The sequence below is a fragment of the Semicossyphus pulcher genome, unplaced genomic scaffold (genome assembly GCF_022749685.1).
Source record: "Semicossyphus pulcher isolate SPU_LCO1_2020_fin unplaced genomic scaffold, fSemPul1.0.p SCAF_9, whole genome shotgun sequence".
Lineage (NCBI taxonomy): Eukaryota > Metazoa > Chordata > Actinopteri > Labriformes > Labridae > Semicossyphus > Semicossyphus pulcher.
Window position 1 is genome coordinate 22,502,345 of NW_027211770.1, and position 17,932 is coordinate 22,520,276.

Genomic DNA, 17,932 nt, shown 5'->3' on the forward strand with positions numbered 1-17,932 from the left:
GTCCACAATGGGAGCAAATAAAACACAGCAAATTAAATTGCTTAGAAGCTTGAGTGTGTGTCAGTTTGAGGTTTATTCATTTGCGTTAAGTACCACATGGAGTTAAACAGAGACCTTATTTACTCTCATAACTAATGTAGAAGAAAAGTTATGGTATGGGTTAAATGAGGTAGAACATTTCATTAAACCCATTTCAACCCTTTTACTCATTTCTGTTACTCCATCAAGGCTCAAATGATGCTTTAATGATACGGAAGAAAGTGAGCGACACTAAATTCAGAAATCAGCTGAGCCTCCTGATGAGATAACGGCAGTGTGATTATTGAACAGTAGGAGGCCTCAGAGATATTTTCCTCACAGTCCTCTCTTCTTAACCTCAGCAGTGCAGCAGACACACGGGTATTTCACACGACACTAAAAACTATTTTTACATTCTCCGAGGACGGATTTGTGGTTTTAGGATGATGTAGTTTCCCGGTATTTTTTCACATGATTTAAAGAGTTCGTTTTTTTCTCTCAGGACGACATCGTCCTCATCACCTCTCCCAAACCAGGTTTGTCTTTTCTGATCGCTGCTCTCCGCTCCTCCCTCTCTTTATGTTGTCTTCTCTGTTTGACGGGGCTGGAGGGTCCGAGCCAAGCCACTTCACCTGCACACAAACACACACAAATAAGTCACACTTCAATTTGGAATTCAGTCGTTAAAGGAGAATTAGTAAAGAACATAAATATTGAGGTCTCCTTTCTAGCAGATATATAAACTTTCTAGTCGAGCATGTGAACTTACGCATGATTGTAGTATTAGCTTATGTGTTACCAATAAAATCTAAGACTGGAGGGTAAGTAAGCATGGCCAGAGTGAAATAAAATGGAGTGGAACTTAAGTTATTTGTAGGATAAAATCCTCTGCATACTGTATTGGACTGAATGAAAGTGAATATGGTATAAGAGAATATACACTTATAAGCTTATAACATAACTTACCACTGAAGTCCTGATGAGACAAAGAAGGAAAACTTTCTTCTGTGAGAAACTCAGCGCTGAAAAACACAACATTTAAATACAGTTAAATTAGCTGCTAGAACAGGAAGCAAATACTGGTTCATTGCAGCAGGCCTCAAAGGAGGCAGCTGTCAATCACCTGTAGGAGAGTGCGGACGCCAGAGGCGGTCTCAACCGGCCCGAGTTCTCCTCCTCGCTGCTGTTTGACTCCTGACCCTGACACCTACATGGACAGGAGGAAACACCATACTTAACCCTGATATGGTTTTGTAAAAAAAATACTCTTAATATATCAATATTTTCCCTTCTATACATGCGGTATTAGCAGACAGGAAGTATAAACATTAGATCATTACATAAGGAAGTCATGGGAGAGATCTGATCTACCGTCTTAATAAAAACTGGCATGCTCTAATTCTAAGGAATCCTAATGTTTGTGTTTAAGAAGAGTAGCTGTTAACTATAAAACTTAACAATAAGAATATTAGAAAGAGCACAACATAGTCCATATTTAAAGGCCTTATTATGTCTAAATACTGTTTTTATACAAGGTTCTATCGAGACATAAATGAATAAAGACAGGTTTGACTCAATAACAATCTCTATTTACAGATTCTACATAGAAAAGTAGAATCTATTTTAGGGGTGGCTATTTTAAGTGTTCTGGTTTCCGTTCGTAGTACGCTTGTAGTCCGAGTAATATTGACCAATCACGTATCAGCAGGCTGCGGCGTATGCAGGAAAAAAGTCTGTGAGGAGAGCAAAAGAAGGCGGAACGTAATGGGCTATAATGACATCCCGGCTCCCATCAGCGGCTATCTGACAATGATTTACCTTCTTATTAATCTCTATAAACAGACATCTGCAGGCTAACAGCTAACAATCCGTTCTATATCTAAATTTCAACTTGAGATAAATTCCCTGACGCTGTGTCATGAAAGCTGTTCAGCGTTTAGATTTCCCAACTTCCTTGAATGCATCAGATTGATCCGACCTCCGTTCAACAAAGGAGTTTTCTTCTCCTCTCGAGGACAGACCTGACAAAGCTTGATGTTGAAATTTCGGCAAAGGGAAGAACTGTTAATTAAAGTAAATCACAAGAGGAAACGGGTTCTTTTTCTGTTAACAATGAAGCACGCGAAAGAAGAAGTCTTGACTGGAAGTTGTTTGTTGCTAAACGCTGGCTAAACCGGACACGCCCGGCATGTTCACCGTTGTCCCCAGAGGCTATCTCGTCATCAGACTTTAGCCGTTGGGATCCATGATTGACTCAATAAGTACTCAACACCCACAAAACAGTTTTGAGTTTTTTCAGTATTTATCCATCAGTGTTCCCAGTCTTATGTTAGAGGTTACAGTGAGTTAGAGGAAAAGGCTGTCTCTGAGTTCCCTTCGAAAATTAGATCTAATTTTACAAGGAGACTTTAATAAAGCTACAAAGTCATGGTCATTATCTCAAATCAGCTACATTTGTGAAGCTTAAACAGCTACACAACAACAGCACTGCTGTTTTAAATTCTGTGGGTGTCTCACCTGTTCAAGTTTGCATGTTTTTTGTGTCTTCTATGTGCTTCATTACCACTCTGAGCCTGTTGATGAGAGAGAACAAGTCACAAAGATTGTGCAGGCATCAGTGACTGTATTTACTCTATAGTTTGTGAGTCTCTGAGGCACTGTGCGTGAATTCCTTCCGTTTAGTGTCTGTAGGGATGCAGAAAATTGACACCAACAATACGCAAATGTCAGTGGGCATTTACCGAACGAGAGTGGGAGTGTTTGGCCGGCTTCCTGGCTTCTAATGTCTGGGATTGGCTGGAGGGAGATGGGGTGGTGGTGTTTTTAGGGGGCAGAGGTGGAGCGCAGACACCGGAGCTGGGAAACTGGTAATCCAAACTGGAGAACTGTTGACAGAAAATATAGACAGGTGGTTACTTCTTCACTGACTTTGAAGATGATGGGTGTTTGCTGAACATGAGGTACGCAGACTGAAAGATGTAGTTCCAGTTAATACTCAGGATTAGAAGCAATTTCTATAGATTGAATGAGTTGCTGACAAAGAATACACATAAAAACAACACTATGAGTTTTCATACAAAACAAACGGGCACTGACAGAAATGTATTTATGCACCTTCCTCAGGGCAGCCAACTCCTTCACAATCATTTCAATGTCCTCGTGGTCATCCTCCTCCACGTCTTCCTCACCCTCCTCCTCCCACTGACCGCTGCCTCGGAGGTACGGCTCGACGAGGACGGACTCCGTTCCTCTGATGTCGCAGCGACAGTACGGGCAGGTGTGTCCAGCTGACTTCTGCTGGATAATTATCAAAGACAGGTCACAGGCAGGGTAATGGAAACAACGGGAGCATTGCGAGAGCACGTTCACGTCTCCTGTAGAGCTATATGTCGGACATTTCTTCAGAGAGAAGAGCTACCAGTGTTTGAAAGATGAAGGAAGTGGAAAATACTAAGTTGAACAGACACCAGATGAAGGTGAGGGTGAATCACTATAACGTTCTACTTTTTCTTTCATTGCTGCAGCATTCAGGATTTGTTTCCACTTGTGTTTGTATGATGCCCTTAGCATTCAGATTTTCACCTTATTTTGCAGTTTGTCTGATAATACACCTACTGTATATATACTATTAAACGTCCCATACTTGCCCACACTGCTTTGAAAATCATGTAATAAAACTTTGATTTACAGTGATGCATCCTATTTGGTATTCAGCTGCAAATGTGCACATGTCTTTGTTACCACAGAGATTAAATGCCTTGCATTATATTCACTTCATTGTCTTGTATTGTAGACATATGAGGAAGTCTGGTTGACCACAATCTAAAATAACTTACAACTTTTCCATTGTGGTCTGACATCCACGAAGCATCTGTAATTTCCTTTCACTGTCTTCCCCGCTCTCTCACTCTCTGTCACGCACACACACACAATCACGCACACACAGTTATTTTCAAAGTGAATGAACTGTTCGGAGAGGATGTGAGCCTCAAACAGGAAGCCTTCAGCCAAATGTCAGGACTCGCTGCTCTGCACCTTTGCAACGACCTAAACCTCCTGCATAGCTTAAAGGTTGGTTGGGTGTGTTTAGGCATGAAGCTGTAATATCACTAATTTTGAGTGAATGTCTTCATGAAACCAAAAGAGGAAGTAGGAAGTTGGGAAACCCCGCTGCAGGAGAAAATGTAAGACAAAATGAGACATGCTGCTATAATGATGATTACATTTTGATGTCCAAACACACTTCTGGGATTTGTGTGCGATCTGAAATGGTGGTTTGATATTTTATACCCTGTCAATTCGACAGTTGTCAGCTTTTATACTGATAGCATGTCAGTGACATCTCACCTTCATTTCAGTGTGTCCTTTTATAATCATTGAGCAAAGCTTTGTGTTTGTCCCTCCACTTAGTTATCAAACTATTATATAATTATATATATTGCAAAAACAACTGTTTTAAAGGACCGGTTCGCCGATTTTCAACCTCAGTGCTATCATGCTATCATGAGGAGCTAATGCCATTATGGTAGAAAAAAAATGCAATTACGCTCTGTGCCTTTGGAGGGCTCTATCCGCGATTTTTTAGATGATCCACAGGTATGTTCTCGTCGTATTTCGGATTCTGTACCTCCTGACTCATTACCTGCAGCGAAAACGGTAGTATTTCACTCCAACATCTCTCACTGGGCCATTCCTTTCAGAGTGAGGGGCGCAATGCACGCTGGGAGTTGTAGGAATGTAGAATGGGCGAAACCACGAGCTGTTTGTACAAGTTGGTCCACAGCTATGGCGCCAATTTAAAATATTATAGCTTCTATCGATTACAGAGAACACCAGCTGTGACTGACAGTGGCTTTTTCCAGGGGAGAATTGCGCGGGCGAAGTGTCCACAGCTTTTCTTGTAGGCTTTGAGAACTGTGAGAGTTTTCCCTAATTTGGATGCAGTGTGACCTAATTTACAAGTTTATAAATATTTGTGCTGTATTTGAATCGAAATGACTGAGTATGGAAACATGTTATTAAAGTTGCCTTCTTTATTTAAGTCCCTGACAGTAGAGGTTCTGCTGTTCAATAACATTTAACTAGTTAAAAAAAAAATTGCTATTCTTATTTTTTACTTATATTTATTCTACTTCAGTGTTAATTGTTCTGCACCAAACACCACGTCAAGTTCCTTGTAAATGTGCAAATCAGCCATGTCATAGATTATGTGGGTTATTTTACGCAATGTAGCATGCAAATCAGTCACATGCTTTGTAAAAGACAGAATATTTTTTAACATCAACCTCAAACCACATTGTTACGTCCTGGCAGAACATCAAAAACCAAACCATGGCGGTTCTTAATCACAGATTAACCTTTAGATAAAAAAGTTTAGTCAACCCAGATGTTTCACTTCACTGAACACATGACGGCTGTTACGGTAACACCAAGTCTCAGTTCCTGATGTCAGTATTGAGCACAGTGTGGGTGACGATAAGCATGTGACTACAGTGAGTACTGTGTGGATGAGGGTTCATACCTGCCAGCCTATGAGGCAGGGTTTGCACAGGAGATGCCCACAGGGCTGGATACGAGTGTCCTTATCCCTCTCTGCACAGATCTTACACAGCTGGAAGGTGCTGCCGATCTCACAGTACAGCTCATACTGCTCCTGTTGGGTGATAAGACACGAAAACAGGACCAAAAAATGACAACTGAACATCTCAGGATATGATCTCAGTTTGGTCCTGGTCTGTACTTTAAGGATGCTGTTGGCAGTTAAAACATTTATGAAGAGGTTTAAAGTGCATCCTCTTACTTCTGAAACTGTGACTTTGCCCCTCTGGGCCGGCTCACTTAAGCCCGTCAGGTCGGGGTTCACATCACGGCCATCTGGGTACAAGTAGCTGCAGGCACAGGCACATACACAACACTTAGAGGAAAGCGAGCGCAAGTGGAAAAAGTAAACCGGTGACCTGCGTTAGTTTGCCCTCACCAGCCTTCCTTGAAGCCCTGAATGAGTGCCTGATAGAGAGGTTGATTCTGGGGGATGGTCTGGACGATGTTGCCTTCATTGGTCACATGTCCAATAGCCCACTGGCCCATTCTTGTGCAGCTCAGACGAAAGATGTAGCTGAGAAGGAAGGAGATCCTTTTAAATCAAGACGGAGAATCTAAACTCAAAGATAATTAAGTTCACAGAGAAATCACATGCACATTATTTTACTTTGCAATTTGTAAATGAGTTTGATGCGTTGCAGACACAGGTGTAAACATGAGCTACTTCAAAATAGATTAAAAAGCTATAACTGAACCTCATTACCCTGAATTTTTAAACTTTCATATTGAATGTACTGAAAGTTTCTGAAGTGCAGTTGCTATGTTGTTTCAAGGACCTCATTTCAAACAAGTGAGATCAAGTGGCAGATTTGATCTAATTCAAGTACTCAACAACCTCTGCAGTGCTATTTTGAGTTTTGACGTGCATAGCTTTCTTGAGAAGTGACTCGAGTCTGTGCTCGTTCTCACCTCCCCGGTCTATGCAAGTAGTGTTCCAGACGAGCCACGACCTGGTCATAGGTGAGGAAGGCCATGTAGCCTGGATGAGTCACAGCTAGCTGGTTCCAGTTCCTAATGAGAGACCTCCAGGGCTAAAATGAGAAGAGGATGTTTCATTAAGTTTCATCATTACATTTTAAGAAATACCTTTATCTGCTGTCTTGGCAATTCCTCTCTAAAGCATGCTAAATATGAGGCTACAGCAAAGATCTAGTTAGCTTGGTTAGCACAAAGACTTGAAACAAGGTGCAATAGCTAGCTTTTTTTTAATTTGACCTCACTTATAAACACGTCATACTGTGGATATATCTTTACAAAAACTGATGTGTGAGAAGAACAAACGTCAGTTGTGGTTTTATGTGTGATTATTTGCTTGACTAGTTTCCAGGCTGGGCCTCAGTGACTTCCTGGAGTCTTGTCATCACCGTGAAGGAGATTTCAGGAAGTCTCTGTGTCCAGTCAAAAAGTAGTCTGGCACGTTATGACCTGACATCCACAACTTTATGATTTTATACTTCTGATTAAAACATTTGTATTTTGAGCATCAGAGTTGCTTTTAGTAGTTTTTTTGTTCTTTTCAGACAGAGCTAGAGAAGCTGTTTCCCAGTGTTTTAAGTGTTTATGCTAACCTAGGCTAACCAACTGCTGGCTAAAGGTATTATTTAGTATTTAGTATTCATAAGTTTTAGAGAAGTAACCATTTTCTCATCTTACTCTGAACAAGAAAGCGACATAGTGTATTAACCAAAATGTTAAAGGAGCAATTCTCCCCTGGAAAAAAACAGTCAATCAAAGCTGGTGTTCTCTGTAATCGATAGAAGCAATAATATTTTAAATTGGCGCCATAGCTGTGGACCAACCTGTACAAACAGCTCGTGGTTTCACCCATTCTACATTCCTACAACTCCCAGCGTGCATTGCGCCCCTCACTCTGAAAGGAATGGCCCAGTGAGAGATGTTGGAGTGAAATACTACCGTTTTCGCTGCAGGTAATGAGTCAGGAGGTACAGAATCCGAAATATGACGAGAACATACCTGTGGATCATCTAAAAAATCTTCAGATCTGCAGTCTACATTTCAAACCTGACGATTTTTAACGAGACATGACATCGGAGGCGGGCTTCCTAGATTGATGAAGTGTAATTTAGCGAGCTCCCTGGCCTCCGCCAGATGACGTGTTTTAAGTAGTCTGGTGGAGGTTTTCCAGGGCCCATTGGAGAAGCAGAAAGTGTCCTCCAGAGGCTAAGAGCCAAATTGCTTTTGTTTTCTACCATAATGGCATTAGCTCCCCGTAATAGCATGTTAGCACTGAGGTTGAAAAACGGCAAACTGGCCCTTTAAGCTACTCCTTTTGGTATTCAGATTATAAAGTTGGATATATCTATCACCTTACCTGAAACAGCCTAGTGAAGATGTCAAACTCAAACACAGAGATGTGGTCATTACAGGTGAGATCTATCGTTGACTTCAGAGCCATGGACTCCATGCCCTCCTCAAATGCATGAACGCTCTGAAGCTTCTCTTTAAAACTATTCCACTGCACGATACACCTGTCAGGAAACATAATTAGCAAGTAGTTATTGTGGACACGAGAAGACCATCAAAACATAGTTTAATATTTAAAATATTCTCTCACACACTCACTTGTTTCCAAATGCAATCCTCCAAAACTCTGCAGCCTCTGTCTTAGTCACCCTGTAGGCTTCACCCTGAAACAATCCCCCTGGAAACATGGCCTTTAGCTCCCAGAGGATGTGACTGAACAGCAAAGACAGTTTGGTCAAGTTCCTCCTGAGAATGGAAAACACACAGCAGACTTTCAGTTGTGGGTGAAGGAAAATAGAAATAGGTTTACTTTGTTCTGACATGTAAATTTCGGTTCCTGTGGTTTAAAAAGGACGTGAAAACGACACTGGATATAAGTTCCTGTTTATGTTTGCTGTTGTTTGCTGTTGTTGATTGAGGAAGGTGTCCACCGCAGTGGTTAATTGGCTGAGAAGTAATTCCAGGGGAGGGAAGAGGGAGTTATTGTAATAAAGGGGAGTTAGGCGTTTTGGAGAGAAGAAGACGCATATTGAGCGAGCAAGAGCTAAAGAGAAATGCAGTTTTCCAACCTGTTAACTGTTGTTGCGGCAAGTATATAAATCCTGGCTCTGTTGAGCTAGCAATGCACATCGCTTCTTCAATCTAACTACCCCGCCAACGCTAAAATACAAAACCAATAACTACCTTCCCTTGGCTGATAATAACCCCCATATCACCCAGCTCCTTGTGTTATTCTCAAAGACATTGGTGTCACCGCTAAGCTAAGACTCAAAAGTACAGTACATTTCACACACCTAGTGTGAAACCAGCGGTGTTACACTGGACAGGCATGTCCTGCAAAGACAACTGCAGTAATGACTCAGAGCTGGCTGTAAACAGATTGTGAAACATGCAGGAACGATAAAGAATAAAGATAAAGGTTACACAATCACCTTGTTTGGGGAACAATTACTCTAACTGTTGTACATCAGATAATATGCTGCTTTGTTTCAGTTTAAACGAGCACTGGTGAAGCATTGCAAGACTTTCCATAGAAAGACATGCAAACACACACACACACACACGTGCACGCACGCACACAAGAGGTAGTCCAGCTAGCAAACAGGATGCTCTCTTCTGCAGGCTCGTCTATAAAACCACAAAATGTTCCAATGGCCAGTGTGTCACTTCAGGCCAGTCTTAACAAGCCTTCACTCTCTTTCACACTCTCGTTCTTCTGGGGTCATTTGTGGGTTGCATTTTTATATTTTGACAAATTGTTTTGCACATTTCTCAACTCATGACTTTACTGGGTCAAACACATTAACACTTGTCTAAGCCTCATGTCGATACAAGTGTAATACTCAACATGCAGCTTGGTGCAACAGGTCCCGTCAAACTCCTTTCATTTAAGGTTTTATTTTAACTTTGAGGTACGCTTAGAGGTTTTACATTTTTATGTAGCCTAATACATAAAGAGCAATTCATGATATTGTATCTGATAGATTTTATCCTTTGAAATGTTTAGCCAAAGATACTAGACTTTTTTTCTGTTTGCCAGTTGTTTAAAATGACTCAGCAACTCGAATGAGAAGTCCACTTTATCTGTAACTACAAACAAAATACATGCTGCACCAAACATACTTCCCTTTATGTTATGTTGATTAATTAAATATTAAAAAAGTACACTAATGTATCGTAACCAGTTCAATTATATCAGATTAAGGCCATCCTTATCACACATCTCCTCTTTGAAAGGCATTCTTATGCATCAATGGAGACTTGCAGCAGATTAGTTGAGGCATCGACCATTCATGGAGATTCGGTTGTGTGGGCGGTGGTCAGAGACTTTCCACCTCAACGGGGTAAATTAAATCTCGGTGCCGAGTTGAGAAGAGAAAGGTGGGAGGAAATGAGCAAGCCACAAAATATTTGCTATGGCTGACCCCGCTTACATAAATCGTGAAGTAGATAGGCAGATGGTGGTGAAATTAACAGTCTTCACACATGTGCAAACAGTGTTAGAAGGTGAAATGGTTAGAAACTGTATGTAGCTGTGACATCGGAGAGAGTGTGACACTACGTCTAAGCCTGGTTTGGTTGATGGTCATTTAATGTAATCTTGTGATTGCCAAAGATTGTATACTGATCTATCTTTATCATCGTCGTCATCATCAGTGTACACAATGGGGCTGGATGTGAAACAATCTGTGGTTATTTTCTAATGTTAGTTATCTAACGCTGAAACAGAGATTACAGACATCAGAGGCGGTCATATTTGAAGACCTGCACTCCAACCACCAACACAAAAGGAAGATTATTTTCAAATTCCTGACAGAATAAAGAACATGCAAAGATTTTTTCCCTCTACAAACTTCAGGATCCAGAACTGAAAGCTACCGAAAGCTACCGAAAGCTACCGAAAGCTACCGAAAGCTCCCTCCGAGTGACCAGCATTGTGCAGAAATGTTAGTTTTTAACACTAATGCATCTTAAAATCCGCTGTGATCTATTATACGTGTTATTTAAACCAACAAGTGTAATCACATCAAATTCTAAATGAAGTTAACATCAAAAAGCCACAACATTAAGCACACACAGTTGGTATGGCAGCCGCACCAGCATGGACCGTGAGGCGCCGGAGAGGGTGGTGCACACAGCCCAACACATCACTGGGTGTGAGCTGCTCAGCCTGCAGGGGCTGTATGCCCAGCGGATGTCCCTGAGGGTCGTCAAGGACTCATCAAACCCTCACAACAGCGTGTTCTCCCCACGGCCCTCAGGTTGGATGTGCAGGTCCCTCAAAGCACACACCAGCAGACTGAGGAACCGCCTTTTCCACCAGGCCATAAGGCTTTTGCCTTTGATGTATATATTTTGCTCTAAATCCACCTTTTTCCCTCAAATTTTCTCATTTGATTATTAGTTCTGCTTCCTTTTTTTCTTATATTTTATGTCTTATATATTTAAAACGTACCCCTTTTTAAATGGAGCCCCCCGGCTAAAGAATTACGCACAATTGTACTTGTATAACCGGAGAGACAATAAATATCTTGAATCTTTTTCAAGAATTTTTCATCTATTTGTCATTGCCAAATGTCACCAAAAATTAAAGATGCTGCTTCATAGCCCGTTAAACGTTTTTCACGTGAGGTATAAAACTTTGCAATAATGGGCAGAAGTTTCATCATTAATTCTCTTACGAATTATTGCGTAATTCATGAATTGACAAACGTGTTTCTTCACTTGCTTCTTCCCACAGTTCGAGCTGCATGTCGAACAGAGTTTGGACATTTGCATGTGCGTCTTAAATTCCAGTCAGCGAAGGTCAAAGTTAACAGTGTGTCACAGACAATCATCTTCCAGCAGCTGTATCAGCCTCGGAGTCACATCTCAGTTCTCTTTTTTTGCCTCCACATGATAAAGAGGCAGATATCTCATTTGCTTGTTTCACGGAGACTGTTTTTTTAACCATCAAACAGTCAATGTTATAGACGAAATTCCTGCAGATTACTGGCCGGTGAAAATCACACGTGTAAAAGAGAGATTTTTAGCAAGATACATCAAAAAACTAAACGGAAGATATTTATACTATGAGTCACATAACCCACATTACACAGTGAAAACTTTGTGAATGTGCCACATGACTGCCCAAGCAGACCTGGCTGTGGTGAGATGGCCATCTGTTATCTAACATGTGCAGCAGATTCTTGAAATATGATGTAATCATTTAAAATATGGCTTATCTGATGTTCAGAGTCCTGTGAAATAAGATATTTGATAAAAGCTGAAGTCTTCAACTTTGCATACAATAGGCTGTAATATGTTATACAGGATCTATGTACATGTATCAATCTTACTGTAACAGAGAAAAGCTGAATGGAGCTGGGAGATATGGCTGGAATAATACGCACAATATTACATTTTTTCTGATAGCAATATATCTAACAATATGGCAGTGTAAATAAAGCCACATAAAAATTATCTCTTGTAATAATTTGTATTCAATAAATCAGAAATACTTGTAAAAAGTATAAATCAAGAGCTAAAATAATCTAATTTGCAAACAAATTAATAAGTAGATATAATCTAATCGTCTCTTATTCAATCGATCTTTAGACAGACAGCTAGAGAGCTAGCTTGATGGATAGATATTTAGTGGACCGCTTGTTCTTTTTTATTCAATAAATCAGAAATACATGTAAAACATATATATCAATAAATAAAACAACTACAGTTTTAGTTTTAAAACATAATTTGAACATACATATTGATTACTAGATATATTCTAAATTGACAGTCAGATAGTTAGCTAGAGAGCTAGTTTGATCGATAGGTTTAATTGGTAGATTTGATAGATAGCTAACAACTTATATAGCTAGCTTGATAGATATATGATAGATAGATATTTAGAGGACAGCCGCTACTTTATTTCGACAAACAGCTTGTCGTTTACCAAGTAAAATATTGAAGAGTAAATACTGAAAACATAAACATGCTGGTTGTTGTTGCTGCCTTTTATAAACAGTAAAGGCTTCACTCTTTACCACGTCCTGCCAATTCTAACCATCCTGTATATTGCACAGTGTCAAAATACGTTTGCAGTGCTCTTCTTGTTCTGAATTCACGTGCAGTTTAGCAGATAAAATAATATCTGTGTATCCCCTGTGAATACATCTGTTTGGAAATACATGCAGAACATGTTCAAGGCCAGACTGTCTCTATCTAAGCGGCTCACATACTGGAGGTTGTAATTGCTTTTGCCAAGTTCTCCAACATTAGCATCACAAAGACGCAAGTTTGGCCCCTTTTCCAGCTTCGTCATTAGTAGTCTCGACAGAAGCGGTGGACGCAGCCCAAACTCCAAACAAAACTCTTTTTAGCTTTTCCAAAATATCCACTTTAGCCAAACAGCAAAGTCATGCAAATAGTTATTTTTCCCCAGACAATGAAATCTACATCTGTCGTGTGGGAACCAGGGAAAATAAAACCATTGTACTCCCCATAGAAGGAGAATTAAAATACAATATGTTGATTTAATTTAGTTTTCAAAGGGAGGTCAAAGCCTCTATCCCGAGTGTCACGCATTAACGTATGACTCATGCATAAAAGGGGACTATTTTTAGATTCTTGTACTTTTTGAAGAGCTTGAGCTGAGGATAGCCCCGTTCCCATGGTGCAGGATACAGACTTGAGGGATGTGCGGACCCTTTCTGACCCCACAGGCAGTTTATTTGTGTTACAGAAGGTCGGGGTTACCAACAGGAATTTGTCTGTTAAAAACATCATGTTTTCATGTCATGATCTGGTTAAACTGAAAGGTAAAAGGTGACGGCACCTCGGGCGGTCATGAAGATTTTAGATTTTTATTTTTTAAGGGTTGGGCAGTGAGTTGAATTACTTTGAGAGGAATGTAATTTGTCGTGCCTCCAAACTTTTAAACCATTGAAAGCAACGTCAATTTCCGAAAAGACTTCCCCGTTCCTTGTGGATAATCCACTGATCTCATCGGAGCGTCTGGATTGAAAAAAATAATAATAATAAGTAATTATCCGAGGAAACAGGGATGCTTTTTCAGGAACAAAATGTTGCTATTGATTTTTTTTAATTTATTATGATTAATGCCGTTAGAAGATAAAGATATGCTGTCCTGTCCTTTGCAGTATGTAGGGTGGCGGATAAAATCTGAGACGGATATCTTCGAAACCTACTTTATAGAAAAGAAAGTGTGATGCAAATTCATGATCTAATAATGAAAGGGTAAATTAAATGTCCACAAATAGAGAATGGGGAAAATACAGAGGTTATGTCCTGTTTTGTCTTACAGATGATAAAAAAAGGATATTCATATTACAATGATACAACCAAAAAACATTAATATCTCCATTTTAATAAGCTAAAACATCACATTATTGCATATTTTGTTAGATAGCCTATGCCCCTGATTTTAACCATCGTATGGAACCGTCCATCATAGAGGAGTAGGTAGCTTTGCAATGTATGTTGTTTTTATGTCATACACTGTTTGTCAAAATTGTTAATTTGCATTGTTTGTACTGTAATGAGCGTTTTTTTTAGATCTTCCTGCCCAGGGACCACAGATGTAAATGAGCTTTACAGCTAACTCTGGCCCAACAGTTGTGTCGTGCCCGGCCCCTGTCAAATAAACTAAACTGAAATATTTTGTCAAAATTGATTACACTTTTGTTTTAATGCAACCTAAAGAATAACTTGAATATTTGTGCTCCAAAATGAGACACATTCAACAGTATCTGATAACTTAGTTATTCTTTAAATAACTAAAGAATAACTAAGTTAATAACTTTAGAGTTCTGTAAAAAAGACAGAATATGTAAACGATTTATATCAACCTTTTCTAAGTCAGAAGGAATGTATATAGAATGAAATAGTAAAAAAAAAAAAAGCTAATATATAATTTTTGTGAATATCTTTCAAGTGATTTGAAAAACCAAATTCTCCCTTTGACACGTTCTTCTCTTGTGTTTAGATGTCAGTGTCAGCCAGGGGCGAACTTACCTGTAGCTGGACGTCTCCTCAAACATCTTCTCCCGTCCCTCTTTAAACAGCAGCACGGCCCTGTCCGTCTTATCCAGCAGGTTTCTGACATGGACCCTCAGGTACTTGGCCTCGTCTCCCCGGGGCACCTGGCCGCTTGCCGCCCAGGAGCCTCTGTAAGGCTCCCAAACCTGCACGAGCAGCTTCGACGTCTCGGAAACCAGATCTGGCAGGTATGGTGGACTGTTCCTCAGGCCGAGCCGGGGGTTAGTGACCAGCACGTGGAGTTTATCCAGTCTTTTTGAGGCCTTGTCCACCAGCCGCCGGTCACCACTTGTAGGAAGCTGGGAGCTCGATTTCGGGCTTTTGGAGGCTCCTGAAGCTGTTGCCGCCATCCTTTCACTGTTGTGTGTTTAAACTTGATGTGGATCACAAATACTCATAAATGTCTGTCTGTTTGCATGTGTGGGGCGTGACAATAAATAATAATGGTCCTACTGTTTCTGTTTCTAACAGATGTAAAAGCTGAGTTTTGTATGTTAATACGCAGCGATAGGCGGAGCTTTACATGTGAGCTCAAGTTTTTGAGTGCTTACGCTGATATTTATGGTCCTTCAAATTATTTTGGTGAGTTCCCAGCTTCATCTGAACAGCACACATCGTTGTCTCCTGACACAGCATCCACTCTTGATTCATGTCAATCCATCAGCATCACTTTATCCAACGATGGACAGCTGGTTCAGTCAAAGGCTCTCAAAGCTCAGCATTTCCTCCCCGAACAGCCACTCCTGTCCTCTCGTAGCTTCTCATTCCTCTGTGAGAGCTTCAAAAATATACAAAAACACAATGTCTGTTATAAAAAGGCGGTTTTTTAAGATTTTCTCAAAAGAAAACAATACAACACAAGAAGAAAATCGTACATAAGATAGAACTAAAACAAAAAAGGGAGTGTTTGAGACTGACTCAACCCTTGAAATAGTTTCAGCTTTACCATCCCACTCCTTTCCCTCATAACTCAATCAACCCTTAAACTTTCAGCTCTCTTGCTCCCTATTTAGCACAGTACTCTACTTACCAAGATTAATCTCAGCAGCAGATCCGTTGCCCACTCTCAGGGTCAAAAGAGCTGAGATATCTACTCACAGCACAGCGGAAACATGCTCGTTGTCATTGGCTGAAACTTTGCCTCTTTTTTGTCTCTCTTGATGACACTGTTTCTCTCTCGTCTATCGTCTTGTTTTTTTTAGTGCACTCTTTGATTGGTTTCCTGGTTGCAGCCAGCTAAACAGGTTTGTTTCCTTTGCTCTGCTGCTCAGGCAGACATGCAAAGAGAGAGAGAGAGAGAGAGAGAGAGAGATGGGAGGGAGGAAGACAAAGAGGTGTGGACTTAACACTATACATTAAGAATGGAAGCAGTGCGTAAGACCAGAGTACTACTTAGTTTCCAGACAGTTGGACTACTTACTAACAGACAGTTGTTGGTGTATTCAAAGCAAAGGTCAAAGTTCAAATGGGATATAAAATGAATCATCATCTTTACCTGACTGACAGCAGGGAACAATGTTAACTGTGCAGTTCAATTCTTTTAGTTTGCAGTTTACTGAATTTCTGCTGAAATGTTGGATGGATTACCTTGATGTTTTGGTAGTAAGCTGAATTTAACAGGTTTGGTGATTCATTAACTTTTCCTATAGCGCCATCATCAGGTCAAAATGGTATATACATCTGATATTTTGGTCTATGATCAACCTGAAATTACTTAATGACAGTCCAATCAAACTCAAAAGAAGGATACAAAGCACTAAAAAGCAGCACATTTCACATGTAAGAAGCTGGATCCAGTAGATTATGTTTTTATTTGTTGTTAAAATAGTGGAGTAAACCAAAGATCAAACTTGATAACTCTCACAAGTGAAAGCACATGACTTGTGAAATGACAGATTCACATTAAGAGAGTTATTTTTGTGATCAGAGAGAACGTAAGTCAAGTCAAGTCAGGGCTAGTCAATTCTATTTGGAACAAAGCAATATAATATAGAGCAGGTCTGGACTGCTCTATTGATATAATTTATTAGAGTATTACCTTGTACTTGAAAGGATTTATTTTAACCTTTCTAAGTATGTCAAGATTTATTTTATAATAAAACTATGAGAAAGTAAGATAGTTAGTTAGCTGTAGGCTTGGGACCCTCTTACCTGTAGCTGTGTCTCCTCCAGACCCCTTCGTCCCTCTTTAAACAGTAGCAGCAGTTCCTGCCAAAGGTGGCTGCGCACTGCACAGACAATGCCGAACTCATCTCAACATTCTAAAATTGGCAGTTTCCGGTGTTGCAGTCTTAAGAGTGTTCCGAAAACCAACTGCCAGCTCCACACTGCCCAGACACGAGTTGACAGGACAGACTATATAGTCTATACGAGTATAGTTGTCAAGGGAAGGTCTTTGAAAGTCGGTGCAATGTGCACCGTTTCCCCACAAACCGCAACATTCTGAGAGTGCGTTCCCTTGACAACTAGACTATACTCGCGTGCGTAACATCAGTAGCCTACGCACGACACTCTTTTTGTAATGTTGGTTAACTGTCTGTTAATTACTCACTTTAGTTTAGCTTTTATAAAGCAGGCACCAAAAGTCTGTCCTGTCAGCTAATGTCTGGGCAGAGTGTGGAGCTGGTAGTTGGTTTTCCGAACATTCTAAAGACTGTAACCAGCAACTGCCAACGTTACAATGTTGAGGTGAGCATTGTCTGGGCAGTGTGCAGTCACTTTTATCCAGCAGGTTCCTTACATGGACCTACAGGTTAATTACACCAAGATTAGGCTACATAACTATAGCGGCATTGTCTCGTAGAATTTTTAATTTGCTCAATATTGGGGTCGATGACGAAATACATGCAAAACGGATATTTCAATCAGCCTCTGTATGCTAATTAGCTGGTTAGCATGCTAATCCACGAAACTACGGTAAGACGGTAAACAATTTAGCTAGCCTACTTTGTGAGCATGTTAGCATGCCGACATTGAACGCACCACTGGGCCTATTCACCACCTTACAGAGCCGCTAGCGTAGTTGTAACGCTGCAAAAGTAAAACTTTACAGCGTATGCCAGATAATATATTTGTATCTTTGTGAAGACAGAAAAGTAGCTGTTGCGTTGTCTCTCTTTTATACCTACTAATGTGTGGAGAGTAGCCTGGAGAGTAGTATAATACCCCAGCAAAGCAGAAAAGAACAAATAATAAATAAAAACTACCTCATGTTAAGTTAAGTTTCAAATATTTCAGAACTTACGTACGCATTTTTTATGAACATCACCAGGGGTTTTAAGTGGACAAA

The 17,932-nt window shown here is 40.3% G+C and overlaps 1 protein-coding gene across 2 annotated transcripts; it reads right to left on the reverse strand.

The window, feature by feature from the left end:
* Window positions 1-61: 61 nt before the first annotated feature.
* Window positions 62-16,856, reverse strand: cblc (Cbl proto-oncogene C, E3 ubiquitin protein ligase). 2 transcript variants are annotated; one of them, XM_069656287.1, is made up of 15 exons: window positions 16,795-16,856; window positions 15,674-15,906; window positions 14,620-15,421; window positions 8,203-8,349; window positions 7,952-8,108; window positions 6,529-6,650; window positions 5,996-6,133; window positions 5,819-5,906; window positions 5,540-5,671; window positions 3,133-3,312; window positions 2,760-2,903; window positions 2,536-2,591; window positions 1,142-1,225; window positions 985-1,040; window positions 62-650 (listed from the first exon to the last, which is right to left on the reverse strand). In XM_069656287.1, exons 3-15 carry the CDS (start codon window positions 14,991-14,993, stop codon window positions 517-519), a joined length of 1,812 nt encoding a protein of 603 aa, XP_069512388.1. In that variant the 5' UTR covers window positions 14,994-15,421; window positions 15,674-15,906; window positions 16,795-16,856; the 3' UTR covers window positions 62-516. The 2 variants fall into 2 exon arrangements, with proteins under 2 accessions (XP_069512388.1, XP_069512387.1); XM_069656286.1 differs by having other exon boundaries at window positions 3,133-3,315.
* Window positions 16,857-17,932: the final 1,076 nt, after the last annotated feature.